At 40.2% G+C, this 19,878-nt stretch overlaps 1 protein-coding gene across 2 annotated transcripts; it reads right to left on the bottom strand.

Moving 5' to 3' along the window:
* Nucleotides 1–277: 277 nt before the first annotated feature.
* On the bottom strand, nt 278–19,457 carry TBP (TATA-box binding protein). 2 transcript variants are annotated; one of them, XM_023198151.1, is made up of 8 exons: nt 19,296–19,457; nt 16,716–16,915; nt 11,583–11,986; nt 8,481–8,568; nt 6,097–6,188; nt 3,356–3,523; nt 1,630–1,724; nt 278–947 (listed from the first exon to the last, which is right to left on the bottom strand). In XM_023198151.1, the coding sequence occupies exons 2-8, from the start codon at nt 16,767–16,769 to the stop codon at nt 868–870; spliced, it is 981 nt and encodes a 326-aa protein (XP_023053919.1). In that variant the 5' UTR covers nt 16,770–16,915; nt 19,296–19,457; the 3' UTR covers nt 278–867. The 2 variants fall into 2 exon arrangements, with proteins under 2 accessions (XP_023053919.1, XP_023053918.1); XM_023198150.1 differs by having other exon boundaries at nt 16,716–16,918; nt 19,296–19,417.
* Between the last annotated feature and the right edge of the window lie 421 nt (nt 19,458–19,878).

Genomic DNA, 19,878 nt, shown 5'->3' with positions numbered 1-19,878 from the left:
GGAACAAAACCTGACTGCAGCTCTCTGAGGATTCCAGGCACTGTATGGGAAGTACCTAGAAAACAGGAGTTGCTTAATGTATGGAAGGTAATAAATACACGTTTCCTGAGCAACTGTGAGTTCTGATCATTAATCTGCTTTCATTGAAGCATGTAATGAAATATTGACTGAAACAAACAAGCAGACACCAAAATGGTTTCAGGCATTATATCTAAAATACAACTTTTTAGAAAACAGTATGATCACATGACTCTTACAAGGTATCATAACAACAATCTAACACTTTTATAAACTGCATTTATTGTACAGAGTACTCTGAAGAAAGAAAAAATATGTACAGCCATTCATTTTCATTAACACATGTATTCTGTCCTGCAATACTGGAGAGGCGGAATGTGTCTGGCACAGAAATAACCCCTAGGAGTTACGAATTAGAAAAACAACACTTTTAAAAAAGATTTTTACTTTTCTGGTAGAAATATAAAAACTGTGGTTCATGGGGAAAAACATTAAAATTAAAAAGTCCAATCAATTGTAGAGGTGGCTTTCACTCTTAAGAGTTTTCTCCCTCAAACCAACTTGTCAACAGCAGTGTTTAAAATCTACATATAAATAAATGGGCAGCGCTGCCCAGATAGCAGCACAGTATGAGCAACTCACAGTCACGCTGCGCGGTGTTCTCAGTGCACAAATAATGCCCCTTCCCGGCATCCCGCGGTGGGCACTTACAGAAGGGCATCACCTGGTGCCGCAACCTGCAACTCAATATCCATCTTCTCACACCACCACCAGTTAAAGGTACCAAAACAAACTGATTTGTTTAGAAAAAAAAAAAACGGTGGGGGAGGCAAGGGTACATGACAGCCATTACGTCGTCTTCCTGAATCCCTTTAGAATAGGGTAGATGTTTTCAAATGCTTCATAAATTTCTGCTCTGACTTTAGCACCTAAGAAGACAAGTTGGAGTAGACATAAGAGACCGAAATGGCACTTCTTAACATATTAAGAAGGTAAAATTATTATTACCTTAAAGCTGCAAGCACAATTCTCACCATACCCAGTCAGATTAAGGCACAGGCATGAAAACATTAATGGTGGAACCCCTTGTCACAAACTTATTTTTGTTTATAAAACAATACTTTTAAAAAATCATCTTAGTGACTCCAGCATCTCGCATCCATTCTATAGCTCAAGAGGCATGTGTTCACACTTCTCTCCTGGTCCTGAACCAGGCCCTAAGCTAAGCAGGACGGCAATAACCACCGAATCTTCTTCTCCCAATTGCTGCCTTCAACTAAGCTCTTTTCTGAATCTTCCTTTCTTGTCTCATAATCATATTGCTGAAGAAACGTAAAGCTTCAGATAACTAATTCCAAGTGAAAACACCATCTTCTATTCAATGCAGTGCTCACCTCCTTACTGTAAATGGAAACCTGCTTGCAGGGCTGTGGTCAGACTTCCCTGCTCTCACTGTGCCTTTAGTGGGCATGTTTCTCATAAGACTTTGGGTGGGAGGCCTTTGTGCAAGAAGCTAGCCCACTGTCCCAACACTGAAATTTCTTTTCAGCACTAAGTAAATGCCATACTCGAAACACAAACATTCAGATACTACTTCCTGTTACAACTTACCTGTTAATACGACTTTTCCAGAAACAAAAATAAGGAGAACAATTCTGGGTTTGATCATTCTGTAGATTAAACCAGGAAATAACTCTGGCTCATAACTGGAAGGAAAATTGCAAAAACAGTTTAGAAATTAAGAGCTTTGCGTGCTTTTCAATAAAATGAGAACCTGTACAAGGAAAAATACTGAATAAACAAGCAAACTAGTCAAGAGGTAAAGCACAGTTCTTCAAGCAGCATCAAAGGATAGAATAATTAAAGCAAGTGAGGCCAACTTTCAGTCATCAGTTGATAACCACTGAACGGGAGGCTATCTGTCCTCCTATCACTTTACCCTATTTCTACTGAATCTGGATTTTCTGATTTAAGAAAAAGAGCCCTGTAGTTATGTCTGCAGTCTCTGATAATAATCACCTACTTTTATAGTCCTAATAATTACTATTACATACCTAATAATCATTTACTTCTAAGATCCGATACTGTAACTTTTAATCAAATCTCACCTCCTTAAATTGAAATATTCTCTAGCTGTCAATTGTGGTCAGGAAATTCAATCACTCTGATATATTAGCCTGAGAATTAACCTATACCTAATTGAGCTGTCTGACTGAATGGACTATTGGCGGGTGTGTGTGTGTGTGTGTGTGTGTAATTATTATTATTATTTTTTTTGGGGGGAAGGAGTCTTGCTCTGTTGCCCAGGCTGGAGTACAGTAGCATGATCCTGGCTTACTGCAACCTCTGCCTCCTGGGTTCGAGTGACTGTCCTGCCTCAGCCTTCCATGTAGCTGGGATTACAGGCATGTACCACCACGTCCAGCTAATTTTTGTATTTTTAGTACAGACGGGGTTTCACCATGTTGGCCAGGCTGGTCTTGAACTCATGAACTCAAGTGATCCACCTGCCTCGGCCTCCCAAAGTGCTGGGATTACAGGCTTGAGCCACCAGGCCAGGCCTGGTACATATTCCTCTAAGCCTAGTAATCTCATTTTTCTTAGTTCAGAGAGACTGTAAACAGGATGCCTCTGTTTCTGTGTGTCTGACCTAAGACAAAATTCAGGACAGGCTTCTCTGAGGAAGAGTGGAATGGGTAGAAATATGGAACTCAAGTGGGAGCTTCCTAGGTGAAAAGGGAAATGAGTGTACTAGGCATAAAAGCTGCAAGTGCACTGGCCCATGGCAGGAGGAACCAAGTGAGCCCAAGGGGCACACAGAACTAGTGTGCCTGTCAACAGACACCAGAAGACCATGAGATGAGGCTGTGAGGTGGGCAGGGCTGCCTGGCTGTGAGTCTTCACCTGCAAGTAGCAGGGAAGATAATTAGAAAGTTGTTCCTATGGCTCAACTTCACACTTTGCTGGTAGATCTGACACAATGTTGACTAAAAGAGAAGATCCAAACTGGGGGAAAAAAAATTGATACAAGAGGTTAGGTTAAATTCATGCATTCCAAGTGTATTCAGCAATCAAATGATAAAACATACAGAAGCAGAATCAAATTCAGTCCAGTAAAGGGGAGTTATAGGTACTGCTAAGTGATAAGGGAAGCAGAGGCTGGTGAGAGTGATAAATGTCACTGAGAACATCAAGAAGACAATGCAAGAATACATACAATTATAACCATGTCAACTGTTCTCACATACTGAATATTTTGCATGTGTTTTATTCTGAACAATGTTTAGATTATAAATGAATTGTTGCCAAAAGCAATCATAATACATTTCAGACTTACCTACTAAACTGTTGGTGGGTGAGCACAAGACCTTCTAACCTTATAGGAAACTTCACATCACAGCTCCCCACCATGTTCTGAATCTTGAAGTCCAAGAACTTAGCTGGAAAACCCAACTTCTGTACAACTCTAGCATATTTTCTTGCTGCCAGTCTGGACTGTTCTTCACTAGGGAAAGGAAAAAAGTGAGTTATTCATACTCACACTCAGCTAAAATACTTATTTAGACTAATAACTTATAAAAAGTCCTAACCAGGAAAGTAATAAAGTGTAAACTGGTCAGCCCCTTTGCAATAGGAGAAAAGACTGACAGACATTCACAATTTCCTTATAAAGTATTCCTGGATCCTTGACAGAAAACTGTAGGTCTGTCAAAATGACCTTTTAATCTGCCAAATTATTGTAACCCTAGATTTTATGGATGTGAATTATCACCATCATCAATCATCACTATTTCTATATTTTAGCCCATGCATTTCTACTGAGAGAAAAACTAACAAACTTCATATTGATCAGAAAATGCTGATGAGATTTATTATTGAACAATGTATTCACTAATTCTATTCTCTTTTATACCAAGACTCATCATGAATAGACATTCCTATGTCATTTGTTGAGGCAGTTCAGAGTTTACATAAGAAAAGCAGAATGTGGGCCAGGCATGCTGGCTCACGCCTGTAATCCCAAGCACTTTGGGAGGCCAAGGCAGGTAGATCACCTGAGGTCAAGGGTTCGAGACCAGCTTGGTCAACATGGTGAAACTCTATCTCTCCTAAAAATACAAAAATTAGCCGGGTGTGGTGGAAGGCACCTATAATCCCAGCTACTTGGGAGGCTGAAGCAGGAGAATCACTTGAACCTGAGAGGTGGAGGTTGCAGTGAGCCAAGATTGTGCCACTGCTCTCCAGCCTGGGGGACTACGCCAACAAAAAAAAAAAAAAGAAAAAAAAAAAAAAGGGAGGGGGGGGGGGGGAGGGAAAAGAAAAGAAAAAAAAAAAAAAAAAAAAAAAGAAAATAAGAGAGAACAGAAAAGAAGGAAGGCCGGCCGGGCACAGTGGCTCATACCTGTAATCCCAACACTTTGGGAGGCCAAGGTGGGTGGATCATGAGGTCAGGAGATCGAGACCATCCTGGCTAACAGAGTGAAACCCCGTCTCTACTAAACATATAAAAATTAGCCGGGCATGGTGGCAGGCACCTGTAGTCCCAGCTACTTGGGAGGCTGAGGCAAGAGAATGGCGTAAACCTGGGAGGCAGAGCTTGCAGTGAGCCCAGATTGCGCCACTGCACTCCAGCCTGGGCGCAGAGCAAGACTGTCTCAAAAACAACAACAACAACAACAAGAATGTGAAAATATTACCATAAAAAGACTATCAGGTGCAGGGGATCAGGAAGAACAAAAATCAAGCATATATATATATATGCTATGCTTTTAATTTTCAGGTAAATTTATTGGTGGTTTCTTGTCTTGATGAAACAGTCATCCAATTAGATATATAATATTCAGTTTTCAGATGCTCTGGGACAAAAAGACTAAATGCTGCATGAAAACCTTGCCTTGATAAACCAAAAGTTTCTGATATTCCATGCAGGGGAAAACAAGCAAACAAAAAAGCTCTTAATTAAAGAGGTTACTACTGCATGTTGTGGCCAAGGGGAAGTAAAAGGCAAGAACAGATCCTTGTCCTGCATTCTGAAAAAACTTGGAGACCAGGAGCCAGAATGTCCACACCAATGACATTCCCCTCACTGAAAGACAATTTCAAACTTCAGAATAAGCAAAAACATCCACAGCCCCCTTCTATGTGTTGACACTTCCAAGTACATTTAATACGCTTTCATTTAAAAAGTTTATTTGCTCAGTTCATTTATGAATGTAATGTCACTACTTTTCCCCCTAGTTTTTGACTTCTATCAGGTATATGAGCTCTGTTTAGAACAGTCAGGGCCCCAGAGCACAAACCTTCAGACAGGATCACTTCAGATGCAGAATACAGGCAATGACATTTTATAACAGGGGTGCATTCCTTAGGATCTGTACAACTCAAACGCTCATAATGAACACTAGTTCCAGTGAGACGGCAGGTTTCTGCAGTCAACACGTGTGGTGCTGTCATGCTGCCAGGCCCAGTAAGGTCTGCAAAGCCCTTACACCATTAGCTTAGAAGTGTTCTAATGCTTGACCAATTTTTTCTTCCATTTCAAGATGTATTTGTGTTATTTACAACATTTTTCACATAAAGGGAATTTTATTAATAGTTCTGATGTTGTATTACATCTTACTTAATTTAATTTTTTTTTTTTTTCTGGAGACAGAGTCTTGTTCTGTCTCCCAGGCTGGAGTGCAGTGGCATGATCTGAGCTCACTGCAACCTCTGCCTCCCAGATTTAAGAGATTCTCGTGTTTCAGCATCCCAAATAGCTGGGACTACAGACATCCACTACCACGCCTGGCTAATTTTTGTATTTTTAGTAGAGATGGAGTTTCACCATGTTGGTCAGGCTGGTCTTGAACTCCTGGCCTCAAGTGATTTGCCCGTCTTGGCCTCCTGGGATTACAGGTGTGAGATACCATACCTGTCCATATCTAATTTTTAAGAAAATGAAATCACTGGTATCTACAATTAATAGAATCAACCATTTTAATAAGAAAGCAGTAATAACACGTTAAAGTGCTAACCTAATAACCTAAAAACTCGTTCACAACCCATAAACCAGAAGAATGAATTTCTTATGGCTACCTCTTGGCTCCTGTGCACACCATTTTCCCAGAACTGAAAATCAGTGCCGTGGTTCGTGGCTCTCTTATCCTCATAATGACTGCAGCAAACCGCTAAAATAGAGAGAATCATTAGTGAGGTCATGCCAAACTGCTCAATTTTGTTAGGAGAACTACACATTGACAAAAAAATCACAACTGGTAGGAAGGACATAGTACATCTAATTATCAAAATATTTGTCCTGTATTTCTGCATATCTGTAAAGGATTTGCATACACCACATGTAACAAATATTCCTTTGCATAAGGGGCAGAAAATAATCAATTGTGACAAAGTTATACCAAGATCTGTATGTTCTTTCACATGAGCATTCCACCAAGAGAAATGTTTGCAAAATTCGGTTATGTTCTCAATAAATACCAGTGCCTCTGTTTCTACTTTATGTTTGCTGCTTATCATGACTATAGCTTCTCTAATGATAAATTTTGTTTTATTAATATGAATTTGAGGCAAATAAACCAATAAACGTTTTCTACCTTAATGGAATTAATAAATCAGATTACAAGCATATCAACATGTAATGAAGTAAAATCCTGCTTCCAACTGGCCTTTAGAAACAAAATTTATGTATTAAACACATATAAATGCAAATTAGGAAAAAAACACAGTTTTAACTTTTATTTGCTGCTTTTTATGCTTGAAACACATTTATTCTTTCAGAAAACTTTCTTGCTAAGATGGTAACTCATGGGGAAAATATTTCAACTGTGGGTTGAATTAATGGCCTCAGTTATTAGGTACATGATCAAAAGCAAGTAATTACTTTGAAACAACTTAAATATTTTAATGCATTATATTTAATTATACAATACAAACCTATATATTTCTAATTGAGATGACTCTGACAAACTAGATTGCTTTAACAATTTTTTTTTTTATTAATTTTTTTTTTTTTAGAGACAAGAGTCTCACTTTGTTGCCCAGACTGGAGTGCAGTGGTGCAATCATGGCTCACTGCAGCCTCGAATTCCTGAGTTCAAGAGATCCTCCTGTCTTGCCCTCCCAAGTAGCTGGGATTATAGGTGTGTGCCACCAACCCCAGATAATTTTTTAAATTTTCTGATGAAATGAGGTTGCCCAAGCTATGTTGCCCAGGCTTGTCTTGAACTCTTGGCCTCAAGCAATCCTCCCACCTTGGCCTCCCAAAGTGCTGGGATTACAGGTCTGAGTCACCGTGCCTGGCTTTTAACAATTTTAGTTTAAAAACTGCTCTATGTCTTCCCTGTGATTTTATCAACATCTAAAAAAGCTAGCAGTATAAAGTAGTTTATCTAAGTCCCAGGAAAAGCCTAGCTATTTTGCATTTCCAGAATTTCCTCTACTATTTCTATTGGTTAAGTATCACTTCACTTAAGATCATGAAGTAATAAAATTATGTATTCAACTAAATATAATAGATGAAAGATTAATTCTTAAAATGCTACATGTCATACAGACTCATTCTGAGTGGTTAAAAGGAGATTTTCAGACCCCTAGCTTAGCTATCTTTCAGATCTTAGGCGTTATGTTTCAGGGGTTTTAAAATGCACCCTAAATCCATTACTAACACTTCTCTCAACCCAGCTAATGTTTATCCAAATTACTTTGCCTACTATAGCTGGCAAACATCATCCCTATACATACACAAAATTCTTCACATGATCCCAATACAATATATATGTAACTTAGCTTGTTTTATAGACTGCTGTATTCCCAGGGATTCTTATATCACAGACACTCAATAAAAGATACAAAACAATGCACATTTTACTTTAGATCTTCATTTTGTTAGTGTCAAGGAATAAGCATAACACAAACTCTTTGATATACAGATTTTTTTTTTTAAATGGAGTCTTGCTCTGTTTCCAGGCTGGAATGCAATGGCGCGATCTCCGCTCGCAACCTCTGCCTCCCAGGTTCAACTGATTCTCCTGCCTCAACCTCCCAAGTAGTTGGGATTACAGGCACAAGCCACCACTCCCGGCAAATTTTTGTCTTTTTAGTAGAGACAGGGTTTCACTATGTTGGCCAGGATGGTCTTGAACTCCTGACCTCAGGTGATCCGCCCACCTCAGCCTCCCAAAGTGCTGGGATTACAGGTGTAAGCCACCAAGCCCAGCCGGTTTTTCTTTTTTTTTTTTAAAGAGACAGGGTCTTGCCATGTTGCCTGGGCTGGTCTTGAAGTCCTAGGCTCAAGCAATTCTCCCTCCTCAGCCTCTCAAAGTGCTGGGATTACAGGCATTAGCCATCCTGCCGAGACTGATCTACAGACATTTGTTACATAGCGTGAAATACATCAAAATATAGAGACATGACAGAAAGACAAAAAAGAAAAAAAAAAAGAAATACATTAAAATAGATCTAACCTTGGGATTATATTCGGCATTTCGGGCACGAAGTGCAATGGTCTTTAGGTCAAGTTTACAACCAAGATTCACTGTGGATACAATATTTCTGTAAGAAATTTAAAAAGAAAACATGACTATTTAAATTACTTAACCTTCACTGGATGAGGTGTTAGAAATTATGCAGACATCTGATTATTTCAACCAGGCTTTAATTTTTTAACATTGCTCACATTTATTGTTTAACAAGTATCATGCACATGTTGGCATTTTATATAGATTATTCCATTTAATACTTACACTGCACTGTGGTAGAAGCTACCAGTATTCCCTCATTCGGATAAATAAGCTGAGGCTTAAAGGTAGTGCAACTTCCTCAGGATGCACATGGCTCCCAAGTGGAAGAGCCAGGATTTGAGTCTGTCTCCAGAGCCATGCCCTTAGCTTTCTCACAGACAAACTCATTTCTCACCTGTGAGCTCTGAAAAGCCACCACCACCACCACCCTACTCCTAAGTCACTTCTTTTTTTTTTTTTATTTGATACGGAGTCTCGTTCTGTCGCTCAGGCTGGAGTGCAATGGTGCAATCTCAGCTCACTGAAAGCTCCACCTCCCGGGTTCACACCATTCTCCTGCCTCAGCCTCCCGAGTAGCTGGGACCACAGGCGTGTGCCACCATGCCTGGCTAATTTTTTGTATTTTCAGTACAGACGGGGTTTCACCGTGTTAGCCAGGTTAGTCTCGATCTCCTGACCTCATGATCTGCCCACCTCGGCCTCCCAAAGTGCTGGGATTACAGGTGTGAGCCACCGCGCCTGGCAAACCTAAGTCACTATTTATTATGAAAATGAGTTCTCTCAAAGTAAGTATCTTTTGAAAAACAACAGCTAAGTGTCTTTAGCCAAAAAAAAAAAAAAAAAAAAAAGCAAAACCCTGCTTTCTCTTCTAATTATCTCAGTAAATAAGGATAAACGGAGCCATCTGGGTCCACTGACCCTTTACATTTCTCAGTGTTCTTAAATCACTTAATGAATAACTTATACAAAGATAAAGATATACTAAAAAGCAACTCTATTAGAAATTTTAATAAAAATTTAAACAACAAACCTACATTTTCATTATACATTTTTCTGCTTATGAAAGTATATCTACTTGGCCAGGCACAGTGGCTCACACCTGTAATCCCAGCACTTTGGGAGGCCAAAGCAGGCGGATCATGAGGTCAGGAGATCGAGACCATCCTGGCTAACATGGTGAAACCCCGTCTCTACTAAAAATACAAAAAAATTAGCCGGGCATGGTAGCAGGTGCCTGTAGTCCCAGCTACTCAGGAGGCTGAGGCAGGAGAATGGTGTGAACCCAGGAAGTGGAGCTTGCAGTGAGCCGAGATCACACCACTGCACTCCAACCTGGGCGACAGAGCGAGACTCCGTCTTGAATGAATGAATGAATGAATGAATGAATGAATGAATGAATAAATAAATAAAGTACATATACTTTAAATGGGCAATGTCCTTTGAATGCAATTAACTGCGCAACAACTGTCTTGCATGGACCTGGAAATCACCATCCCAAGAATATGGAGTCCAGATTTCAAATACATAGGTTCAAATACAATAGGTTATAGCTCACTGTTGCTTCTGGTTCTTTTTCTCATACTGTCAAAATGCAATACTTTTGAAAACTTGATGGCTCATAATTTTGTTCAAAAGAGAATGGCAGTCTATGATACACAACCGTAAAGCCAATTAGGTTGATCCACACAATGTTTTCATTTCCATATCATCTCTTTCCTTCCAATCACCGTTGTATACACACCTGCCTTTAGCATTTGTCCACTGATGAATTATATCAAGTAGATTTTAGTACATCTATCACAACTTTCGTCACATAATTGTTAAATGTATTCTTATATGTTTTCATTAATTAAATATTTGCCTTAATCCCTCTTAAGCCTACAAGACTGAGGGGGCACTGAATTATGACGCAGAAGGGTTCTTAGTAGACAGCAGCAGTTTAGGAACGTGGATGACTTGATGCTCTGGGGAGTATCAGAACAACAAAGGCACGGCAAGAAACAAATACCTGACTGTACTGTTTTACTTTATTATTTAAATCAGAAATGCAAACTTAAATTTTCCTGGGAGTCCGACAAGCATGCTGGACACATGGGAGCGGTACAGACAAGGGTGAGCTAAAAAGGGCTGTCTCTAAAATCACTAAAATTACTTTGTTTTTAAAATTGTGTGTGGGGTCAAACAAAATTGTGGAGGCAAGATTTAGGTCTTTGGGTAAAAGTCAGCATCCACAATTACACACCACTAAGTTCCAAAAATGATCAGAGATAGCTTATAAACAACAACCATATATGTAATAAGTTGAATAAATGCAAATAGGAAATACTAGATCTAAAGGGAGTATGAAGGAGGAAGGTATCTGTACAAGAAAACTGAGGAGATGCAGAGACTGCAAGTAAGCTTTTAATTTGGTCATAAGCTTTCTAAAATGAAAAGCTGCACGCTTCTTATTGACTGGGATTATTTGGAAATATTTGCTGTTTTTTCAGGAAGATGAAATTATTTCCTATCCCTACTACCCTGTTACATATAGAACCCACTTCACTTAGGTAGAAAAATCCATTTAGGACAAGAACAGTCATCCTCATTTTGTGGGAAGGACACAGACCTTCAAAGATTCATATGCAGTCCCCACAGTAAAAATAAAAAACAAGAACTGCCAGAAATTATACTGATACTGTGACTAAAGACCTAAAATAGCATAAGGGAAAGAGACTACATAACATTGTGATTTGGTGATATCAGATACAGGGAAATGTCTATAATATAATAATAATGATAGTGAAAGTCAGATTACATTTTATTGGCTCAGGTATATAAACACAAATGACCACATTTCTAAGCCTGTTAAGAACCTTTTATTGAGGGCACTGACTAAGATGGCTTTGCTTCCCTTTCCCAAGTGTGAGATAAAGCAAATTTTGATACACAATTGCTGTTAGTGCCATTCCCTCCCTTAATAAAAGGATCCACCAGAAAACAGAGCAGGAACACAACTCAAAGGGACTCCTAAGTGGGAGGAAACATAAAACACCAAGTACTCACTGCAGCTGCGGTACAATCCCAGAACTCTCCGAAGCCGGAGTGGCAGGAGTGATGGGGGTCATGGGGGTCATGGGGGAGGGATACAGTGGAGTGGTGCCCGGCAAGGGTGCAGTTGTGAGAGTCTGTGAGTGGAAGAGCTGTGGCGCCTGGCCTGAGGTTCCCTGTGTTGTCTGCTGGGATGTTGACTGCTGAACGGCTGCAGCGGCCACTGCCTGTTGTTGCTGCTGCTGCTGCTGCTGCTGCTGCTGCTGCTGTTGCTGCTGCTGCTGTTGTTGCTGCTGCTGCTGCCTTTGTTGTTCTTCCAAAATAGACAGACTATTGGTGTTCTGAATAGGCTGTGGGGTCAGTCCAGTGCCATAAGGCATCATTGGACTAAAGATAGGGATTCCGGGAGTCATGGCACCCTGTGGAAAGCAAGGAGAAAAACAGGTTAGGCTGGCTGCTGCTGAGTGTTTGTGGAAGTTTCTTGGTGGAACAGCAGGTGAGATGTACAAAGACAGATGCCTTCTGAGAATAATGGGGTTATTAAACTTTACGGAAGAACCAACTATTCTTATACACATTGCTTTCTTCTTTAATACCACACAGTGGATAAACATGAAGAAAAATGGATAAACTGAACTTTGGAAAAATTAGAAACCTCTGTTCTTTGAAAGACATCACTAAGAAAATTAAAAGGCAGGCCACAGACTGGGAAAAAAATACCTGTAATACATACGTCTGAGAAAGGACTGGTAAACAGAATAATAAAGACCTCTGACAACTCCGTAAAAGAAGATCAACAAATAAAATAATGAAAAAGGGCAAAAGATGTGAAGGGCATATTACAAATGAAGATACAGGCATACCTCGGAGATACTATGGGTTAGGTTCCAGACCATCTCAATGAAGCAAGCAGCATGAATTTTTTGGTTTCCCAGTGTCTACAAAAGTTATGTTTACACTATAGTCTATTAAGTGTGCAATAGCATTATGTCTAATAATATGTATATACCTTAATTTAAAAATGCTTTATTGCTAAAAATGCTAACAATCCTGTGAGCCTGCAGCAAGTCATAATCTTTTTGCTGACAGAGGGTCTTGCCTCGATGCTGACAGCTGCTGACTGATCAGGGTGGTGGCTGTGGCAATTTCTTAAAATAAGACTGACGAAGTTTGCTACAAGGACTGACTCTTCCTTTCACTGAAGATGTCTCTGTAGCATACGATGCTGTTTGACAGCATTTTACCCACACTAGAACGTAGTTCAAAATTGGAGTTAATCCTCTCAAACGCTGCTGCTGCTTTATCAACTACATTTATGGAATATTCTACAGTCATTAGTTCTTCACCAGGAGTCAATTCCATCTCAAGAAACCACTTTCTTTGCTCATCCACAAGAAGCAACTCCTCATCTGTTCAGGTTTTATCAAAAAATTGCAGCAATTCAGTCACATCTTCAGGATTCACTTCTAATTCTAGTTCACTTGCTATTTCCACTACCACCTGCAGTAACTTCTACCACTGAAGTCTAGAACCTCTCAAAGTCATCCACGAGGGTTGGAATCAACTTCTTCCAAACTCTTATTCATGTTGATATTTTAACCTCCTCCCATGAATCACAAACATTCCTAATGGCATCTAGAATGGTGAATCTTTTCCAGAAGGTTTTCAATTCACCTTGCCCAGATCCATCAGAGGAATCACTGTCTACGGCAGCTACAGCATATGTCCCTCCCTGCTTCCTTTCTTTGAGACGGGGTCTCCATTGTAGCTTTTAACTTCTGGACTCAAGTGATCCTCCCTCCTCAGCCTCCCACGTAGCTGGGACTACAGGCACATGCCACCATGACCAGCTGATTTTTAATTTTTTTTTTTTTTTTTTGTAGCAACAGGGACTTGTTTTGTTATCCAGGTTGGTCTCGAACTCCTGCCTTTGAGTCATCCTTCAACCTTGGCCTCCCAAAGTACTGAGATTACAAGCATGAGCAACCATGCCCTGTTCTATTTCTTAAATAGTAAGAATTGAAAGTTGAAATTACTCCTTGATCCATGGGCTGAAGAATGGATATATTATTCAAGCAGGCATGAAAACAATATTAATCTCCTTGTTCTTCTCCATCAGAGCTTGTGGACAACTGTCAGTGAGTAATATTTTGAAATCAATCCTTTTTTCTGAGCAGTAGATCTCAAGGAGCTTAAAATATTCAGTAAACCATGCTGTAAACAGATGTGGTCTCATCAGGTTTTGTTGTTCTGTGTGCTGAGAACAGGCAGAGTAGATTTAGCGTAATTCTTAAGGGCCCTATGATTTTAGAACAGTAAATGAGCATTGGCTTTAACTTAAAGTCACCAGCTATATTGGCCCCTAACTACAGTCAGCCAATCCTCTGAAGCTTTGAAGCTAGGCACTGACTTCTCCTCTCTAACTATAAAAGTCCTAGATAGCATCTTCTTCCAGTAGAAGGCTGTTTCATCTACATTAAAAATCTGTTATTTAGTATAGTCGCCTTCATCAATAATCTCGGCTAGATCTTCCAGATAACTTGCTGCTTCATGTTGTATTCTTACGTTGTGGAGAAAGCTTCTCTCCTTAAAGCTCATGAATAAACCTCTGCTAGTTTCAAAATTTTCTTCTACAGCTTCCTCTCCTCTCTCAGCCTTTACAGAACTGAAGAAGAGTCAAGGCCTTGCTCTGGATTACACTTTGGCTTAAGGGGATGTTGTGGGTAGCATGATCTTCTATCCAGACCAGGCAAACTTTCTCCATATAAGCAATAAGGCTGTTTTGCTTTCTTATCATTTGTGGGTTTACTGGAGTAGCACTTCTAATTTCCTCTAAGAACTTTTCCCTTGCATTCACAACTTGGCTAACTATTTGGTGCAAGAGGCCTAGCTTTTAGCCTGTCTCAGCTTTCAACATGCCTTCTTCACTAAGCATAATCATTTCTAGCTTTTGGTTTAAAATGAGAGATGTGCAGCTCTTCCCTTCATCTGAACACTTAATTAAAGATCACTGTAAGGTTATTAATTAGCCTAATTTCCATATTGTTGTGTCTCAAGGAATAGGGAAGACCAAGGAGAGGGAGAGAGATGGGGGAATGGCTGGTCAGATTGTAGACATTTATCAATTAAGTTCCTATATTATACGGGTGCAGTTTATGGCATTCAATAATAATTACAATAGTAACATCAAAGATCACTGATCACAGTAACAGATAATAATGAAAAGGTTTGACTGGGCTCAGTAGCTCATGCCTGTAATCCCAACCCTTTGGGAGGCCAAGGCAGATGGATCACTTGTAGCCAGTAGTTTGAGAACAGCCTAGCCAACATGGTGAAACTCCTTCTCCACTAAAAATACAAAATTTAGCTGGGTTTGGTGGCACATGCCTATAATCCCAGCTACACAGGAGGCTAAGGCAGGAGAATCGCTTGAACAGGGGAGATGGAGGTTGCAGTGAGCCAAGGCTGCACCACTGCAATCCAGCCTGGGCAACAGAGTGACTGCAAAAAAACAAAAAAAAAAAAAAAAAAAAGAAAGAAAAAAAAAAAGAAAAAGTTTGGTAACAATAACAGATAATAATAAAAAGTTTGAAATCCTGCAAAAATCACCAAAATCTAACCCCAAGTACACACTGTTGGAAAAATAACACCAACAGACTCATTGGGTACAGGTTTATCGCAACCTTCAATTTGTCAAACATGCAGTAAAGTCAACTGCAGTAAAGTGAAGTGGGCCTGTGTATGAGTGGCTGACAAGCACTTGCCAAGGTGCTCAGAAACATTAGTAATCAGGCAAATAAAAATCAAAACCACAGTAAAATACAACAAAGCAATCACTAGAGTAAAAGTTAAAAGACTGACAGCACAAAGTGTTGGTGAGGATGTGGGGCAACTTAAATCTCTTATGCTGCGAAACAATACAGCCACTTCAGAAAACAGTTTGGCAGTTTCTTTTAAAGTTATACATACACTGATATAGGACCTAGCAATCCTACTCCTAAGTATTTACCTATGAGAAGTAAAAACAGTACATTCAAAGTTTACACAAACGTTTATAGTGCTTTTATCCATAATAGCTCCAAACTGGAAAGACCCCGAATGTGAGCAACTAGAGAATGGATGAACTGTGGAACATCCAAACAATGGAGTGATACTTAGCTATACAATGGATTAACTACTGATATACAAACAGTATACCGGGCTAAGAAGTCAGACATACACAAAAAAGCACACACTATATGATTCCATCTATATGAAATTCTAGAATAGACAAAACTAATCTTCAGCATTGAAAAGCAGATTCAGTAGTTACCTGGGGCCAACAGAGTGACTATAAAGGGGAAGAAGGGACTTTTTAAGATAATTGAAATGTTCTGTAACTTATACATGTATATATAATTATCAAAACAGACACTTAAAATGTGTTTTTTGTATGTAAATTATATTTCAACAGAAGTTATTCGTTTTTTGTTTTTGTTTTGTTTTGTTTTGTTTTGAGACAGAGTCTAGTCTTGCTCTGTCCCCCAGGCTGGAGTGCACTGGCATGATCTCTGCTCACTGTAACCTCCACCTCCCGGGTTCAAGCAATTCTCCCTGCCTCGGTCTCCCAAGTAGTTGGGATTACAGGCACCCACCACCATGCCTGGTTAATTTTTGTATATTTAGTACAGATGGTTTCACCATGTTGGCCAGGCTGGTCTCGAACTCCTGACCTCAGGTGATCCACCCACCTTGGCCTCCCAAAGTGCTGGGATTATAGGCGTGAGCCACCGCACCCAGCCTGAAACATTTTTAACGTAGATGGGTGGTTGAGAGCTTGAAATGTAAGAGGGGAAAAATAAAACTAGAAAATAATTTGGTGAGGGTGATTTTCAAAATCAAAGACCCTATATAATCATTTGGAACATTCTCATAAGTGTTTATCAAAAGATTAGGTGTTTATAGATATATAACTTCCAAACAGACTCCCCAAATAAACACTATTGTGCCCATTCAAAACCTAATAGAACATCTCAACAAAATCAAGTTTAAAAAATATATTAAATCATTTTCAAAAACAGATCATTAAATGCTCTTCCTTGCCTTTTGATACCATCTCTTGCAGTTCAGATTTCCGCCCTCCCTATTTTCTCCCTCCTAATGTATTACCTGAGGGGAGGCCAAGCCCTGAGCGTAAGGTGGCAGGCTGTTGTTCTGATCCATGATGTTCACTTTCTTCTTGGCAAACCAGAAACCCTTGGGCTGGAACTCGTCTCACCATTCAGTTTTTTCCTAGAGCATCTCCAGCACACTCTTCTCAGCAACTTCCTCAATTCCTTGGGTTATCTTGACACCAAGAAACAGTGATGCTACTTTGGAAAAAAGTCTGAAGTTTAATTTAAGGATCCAAGTAACCTATACAGTCCTATAAGCCAGTTCCATGACTATACAAAACACAAACATGAAAACCAATGAAGCTATTTTGGAATATATTTGTTTTTACTTTATAATCCCAAAGTCTTATTCCTTCCAGGTTTCCGGCGATTGCATGTAAAATCGCCAACAAAGCAAAAATCATTTTGTTACACGTTTAAATACTCAGATAATGCTCAAAATCAAGCTGTCCTAACCAGCATTAAAAACTTTTGAGGAAAAACACCTACAGAAAACTAATTCCTAAGCAAACTGTAATATCAGAGCAGAATATTTATTAAGTACTGTATACAAAGCACTGTTAGGCAAAGTTCAGATCTTTAAATATCCCGATTTTACATCCTCTACAATGTCTTGGGCAAAAAATTAAGTAAATATTAAATTCAATCCAATATACTTCAGAGTATCATTTATCAAGCTCCTACTGTAATGAAACTGTAAAAAAAAAAAAGCTGCACAAAGATAAAGCTCTGAATTTTTATAAACATAATAACCTTACGTCTTTAGAACACATTAATGCAAACTGTGCCTGTTATCTGACTATTCTTAAATCGTCATCGCTTTACTCACCATACATCTGAAATGAGTTTATAATAACATACTCTCACATAGAACTTAGAGGTCTCAAAGTTACAAATTATATGTCCAAAGACCCTTCAGGCACATGCACTTCAAGCATGTGCTGGTACAAAGTAGACACTCAGATATTTGCTGAATATATGAAAGACTCTGACGATCACTTTGAAAGAGCAAAGGCCCCCAAAAACTATCTATCCTATATACTCATCACTGAAAAACAGACCAAAAAAGAAAGCAAGCTGTGCTTCTGGAAATAAACATATTAAAGACACTTTTTAAATTATACTTTTTTTGGACAGTTATCCTATAATAACAAAAGTGCTGCAGATGAGGATATAAAGATAGGAAGATGTAGTCCCTGGCATCAAAGTGTTCAATATGAAGGGTATGCAAATAATGACTGTAAAACATAGTATTATAATAGCAGGTATGACCTAAGCTAAGTTCTTGAAAGCAGAAACCAGCCTACATGTCTTTGTGATCTCTGCATCTAGCACGATGCCTGGAATACAGTATGTGATCATGAATGAGCCCATATACACCCCTGGAAGAGAAGACAATAAAGACTAACAGCCAATTACTACGAAGAGAGGGCAGTGTTTTCACAAAGCAGGGACCATCTAACTTGGGTCTCACAAGGTGAGTAGGAATTTACAAATCAGGGCTTCAGACAAAAGAGAAATCAAGCAGAAAGAGATAACAGATTGAAAAAACATGCAGAATGCAGGCGACAAGCTTAGTATGACTGTATAGAAGGTCACTGCAGATGAGACAGCACATATTGGTGGGCTCATACTATCAGGAGTGTTAAATGTTACTGCATAGGCAATAATAACAGTCATGGAATTTTGGAAGTGCAGTATGAATAGATCTAATTTGGCAAGACTAGATGAAATTGAGAGGAGTAAAACTGGAGGCTGGAAGTTCCACTTCAGGAATCTAAGGGTGAGGCAAGAGATAATGACGGCAGGATTTAAACCCATTGTAAGTATGACTAGAGATTTATCCAGGACCTTCGGTGGCGTCAGGCCACTTTTTGCAAGTAAGTCTACAGAAGAAACCGTACGGTGATTACTGCACTAATTTATCTCAGAAAAGAGTTGTTTGCTGGGTATCTTCAGATCTTGGAAATTGAAACATCAAATCCGATATTTTTTGGAGGCAATCAAATTAATTCTGCATAGCCTTCTAGTGTCTGTATAACTAAATGAAGCACAGTCTGTTCACAGAAAAGCCTACCTAGAGATTTGGAAAACCATGATGGCCTGAACCGAGAGATGGGAGGCCCCGTAAATAAATGGTGTGTATTATATCTTAAGCGCTACCGTGCCCGCTGTCTCAGGCTTCTGACAAAATACTTAAGTCTCAATGTTGGTAGCAAAACAGGCGGGCACAGACTAGGGTGAATCCGCCTTCTAACAAGGAGAAGAAGCGGATGGCAGGACAGGGCAGGGTAAACTTCGGGTCTTCGACCGCCGCCGCCCAGTCAGTAATACCCTGCGCCCCACAATCGTACGATGGGAAGCCGCTTGCGAAACACAGCAGAGTAGGGCACCAGGCGGGAGCGGCGGCCGAGCGGCCGTTACAGGCCGGAACGGCAGCAGCACGAGAGGGAGGAACGTCCCCCGCGGGGCCTGCACGCGCGCCAATTCCTCGTCTCTTCCCCACCATTGCCTCCAGGCCTCAATGCAGTGGTCGCCTCCGCCCGAACCCTCAGAAAAGAGTACAAGGTGTTACCTGGGTCGCTGCAAAGATCACCACGGGCCAGAGGAAACGAAGTTTCACAGCCGGCGGCCCAGGCGCCCGCCACAGCGAACCTGCCTGACCTCACTGGACTTCTGGCGCGCGTTGATAATGTCACTTCCGCCAGCTCTGCCCTCGGCTTCAGCGAGTTGCTCCCACTAGGGCCGAGGCCCTGCGAAGTGTGGGCATAGGTCACTTCCTGTGTTTCCATAGGCTCGGAGCTTAAGGTAAGGAGGGACGAAGCTCTTGAGGAGTTCCGGGGCGGGGTCGCTGTGCCACAGCCGTCTCTAATTGGCCCTTGCTAGACGAAGGAAAGATCGATTTTTAAATGGTGTATGTGTGTGTGTTTTGTTGTGGTGGTGGTGGTGGTGGTGGTTTAAAGCAACTAGCGGCGTTACCTTTGGCAAGTTACCTGACCTCTCCCCCGCAGTTTCTTCTGTAAAATTGAATAATGATAATAGTGTTTACCGTTGGGCTGTCTGGAGATTGACAGAGATTGACAGTACTTGGCACTAAGTGCGTGCGTGCTCCTTACCTGTGCAAGAACGCTAGCTGATCTTCAAGGGTGTAGAATGAC

The sequence above is a fragment of the Piliocolobus tephrosceles genome, chromosome 5 (assembly GCF_002776525.5).
Source record: "Piliocolobus tephrosceles isolate RC106 chromosome 5, ASM277652v3, whole genome shotgun sequence".
NCBI lineage: Eukaryota > Metazoa > Chordata > Mammalia > Primates > Cercopithecidae > Piliocolobus > Piliocolobus tephrosceles.
This window is presented reverse-complemented; position numbering and strand designations above follow the sequence as displayed.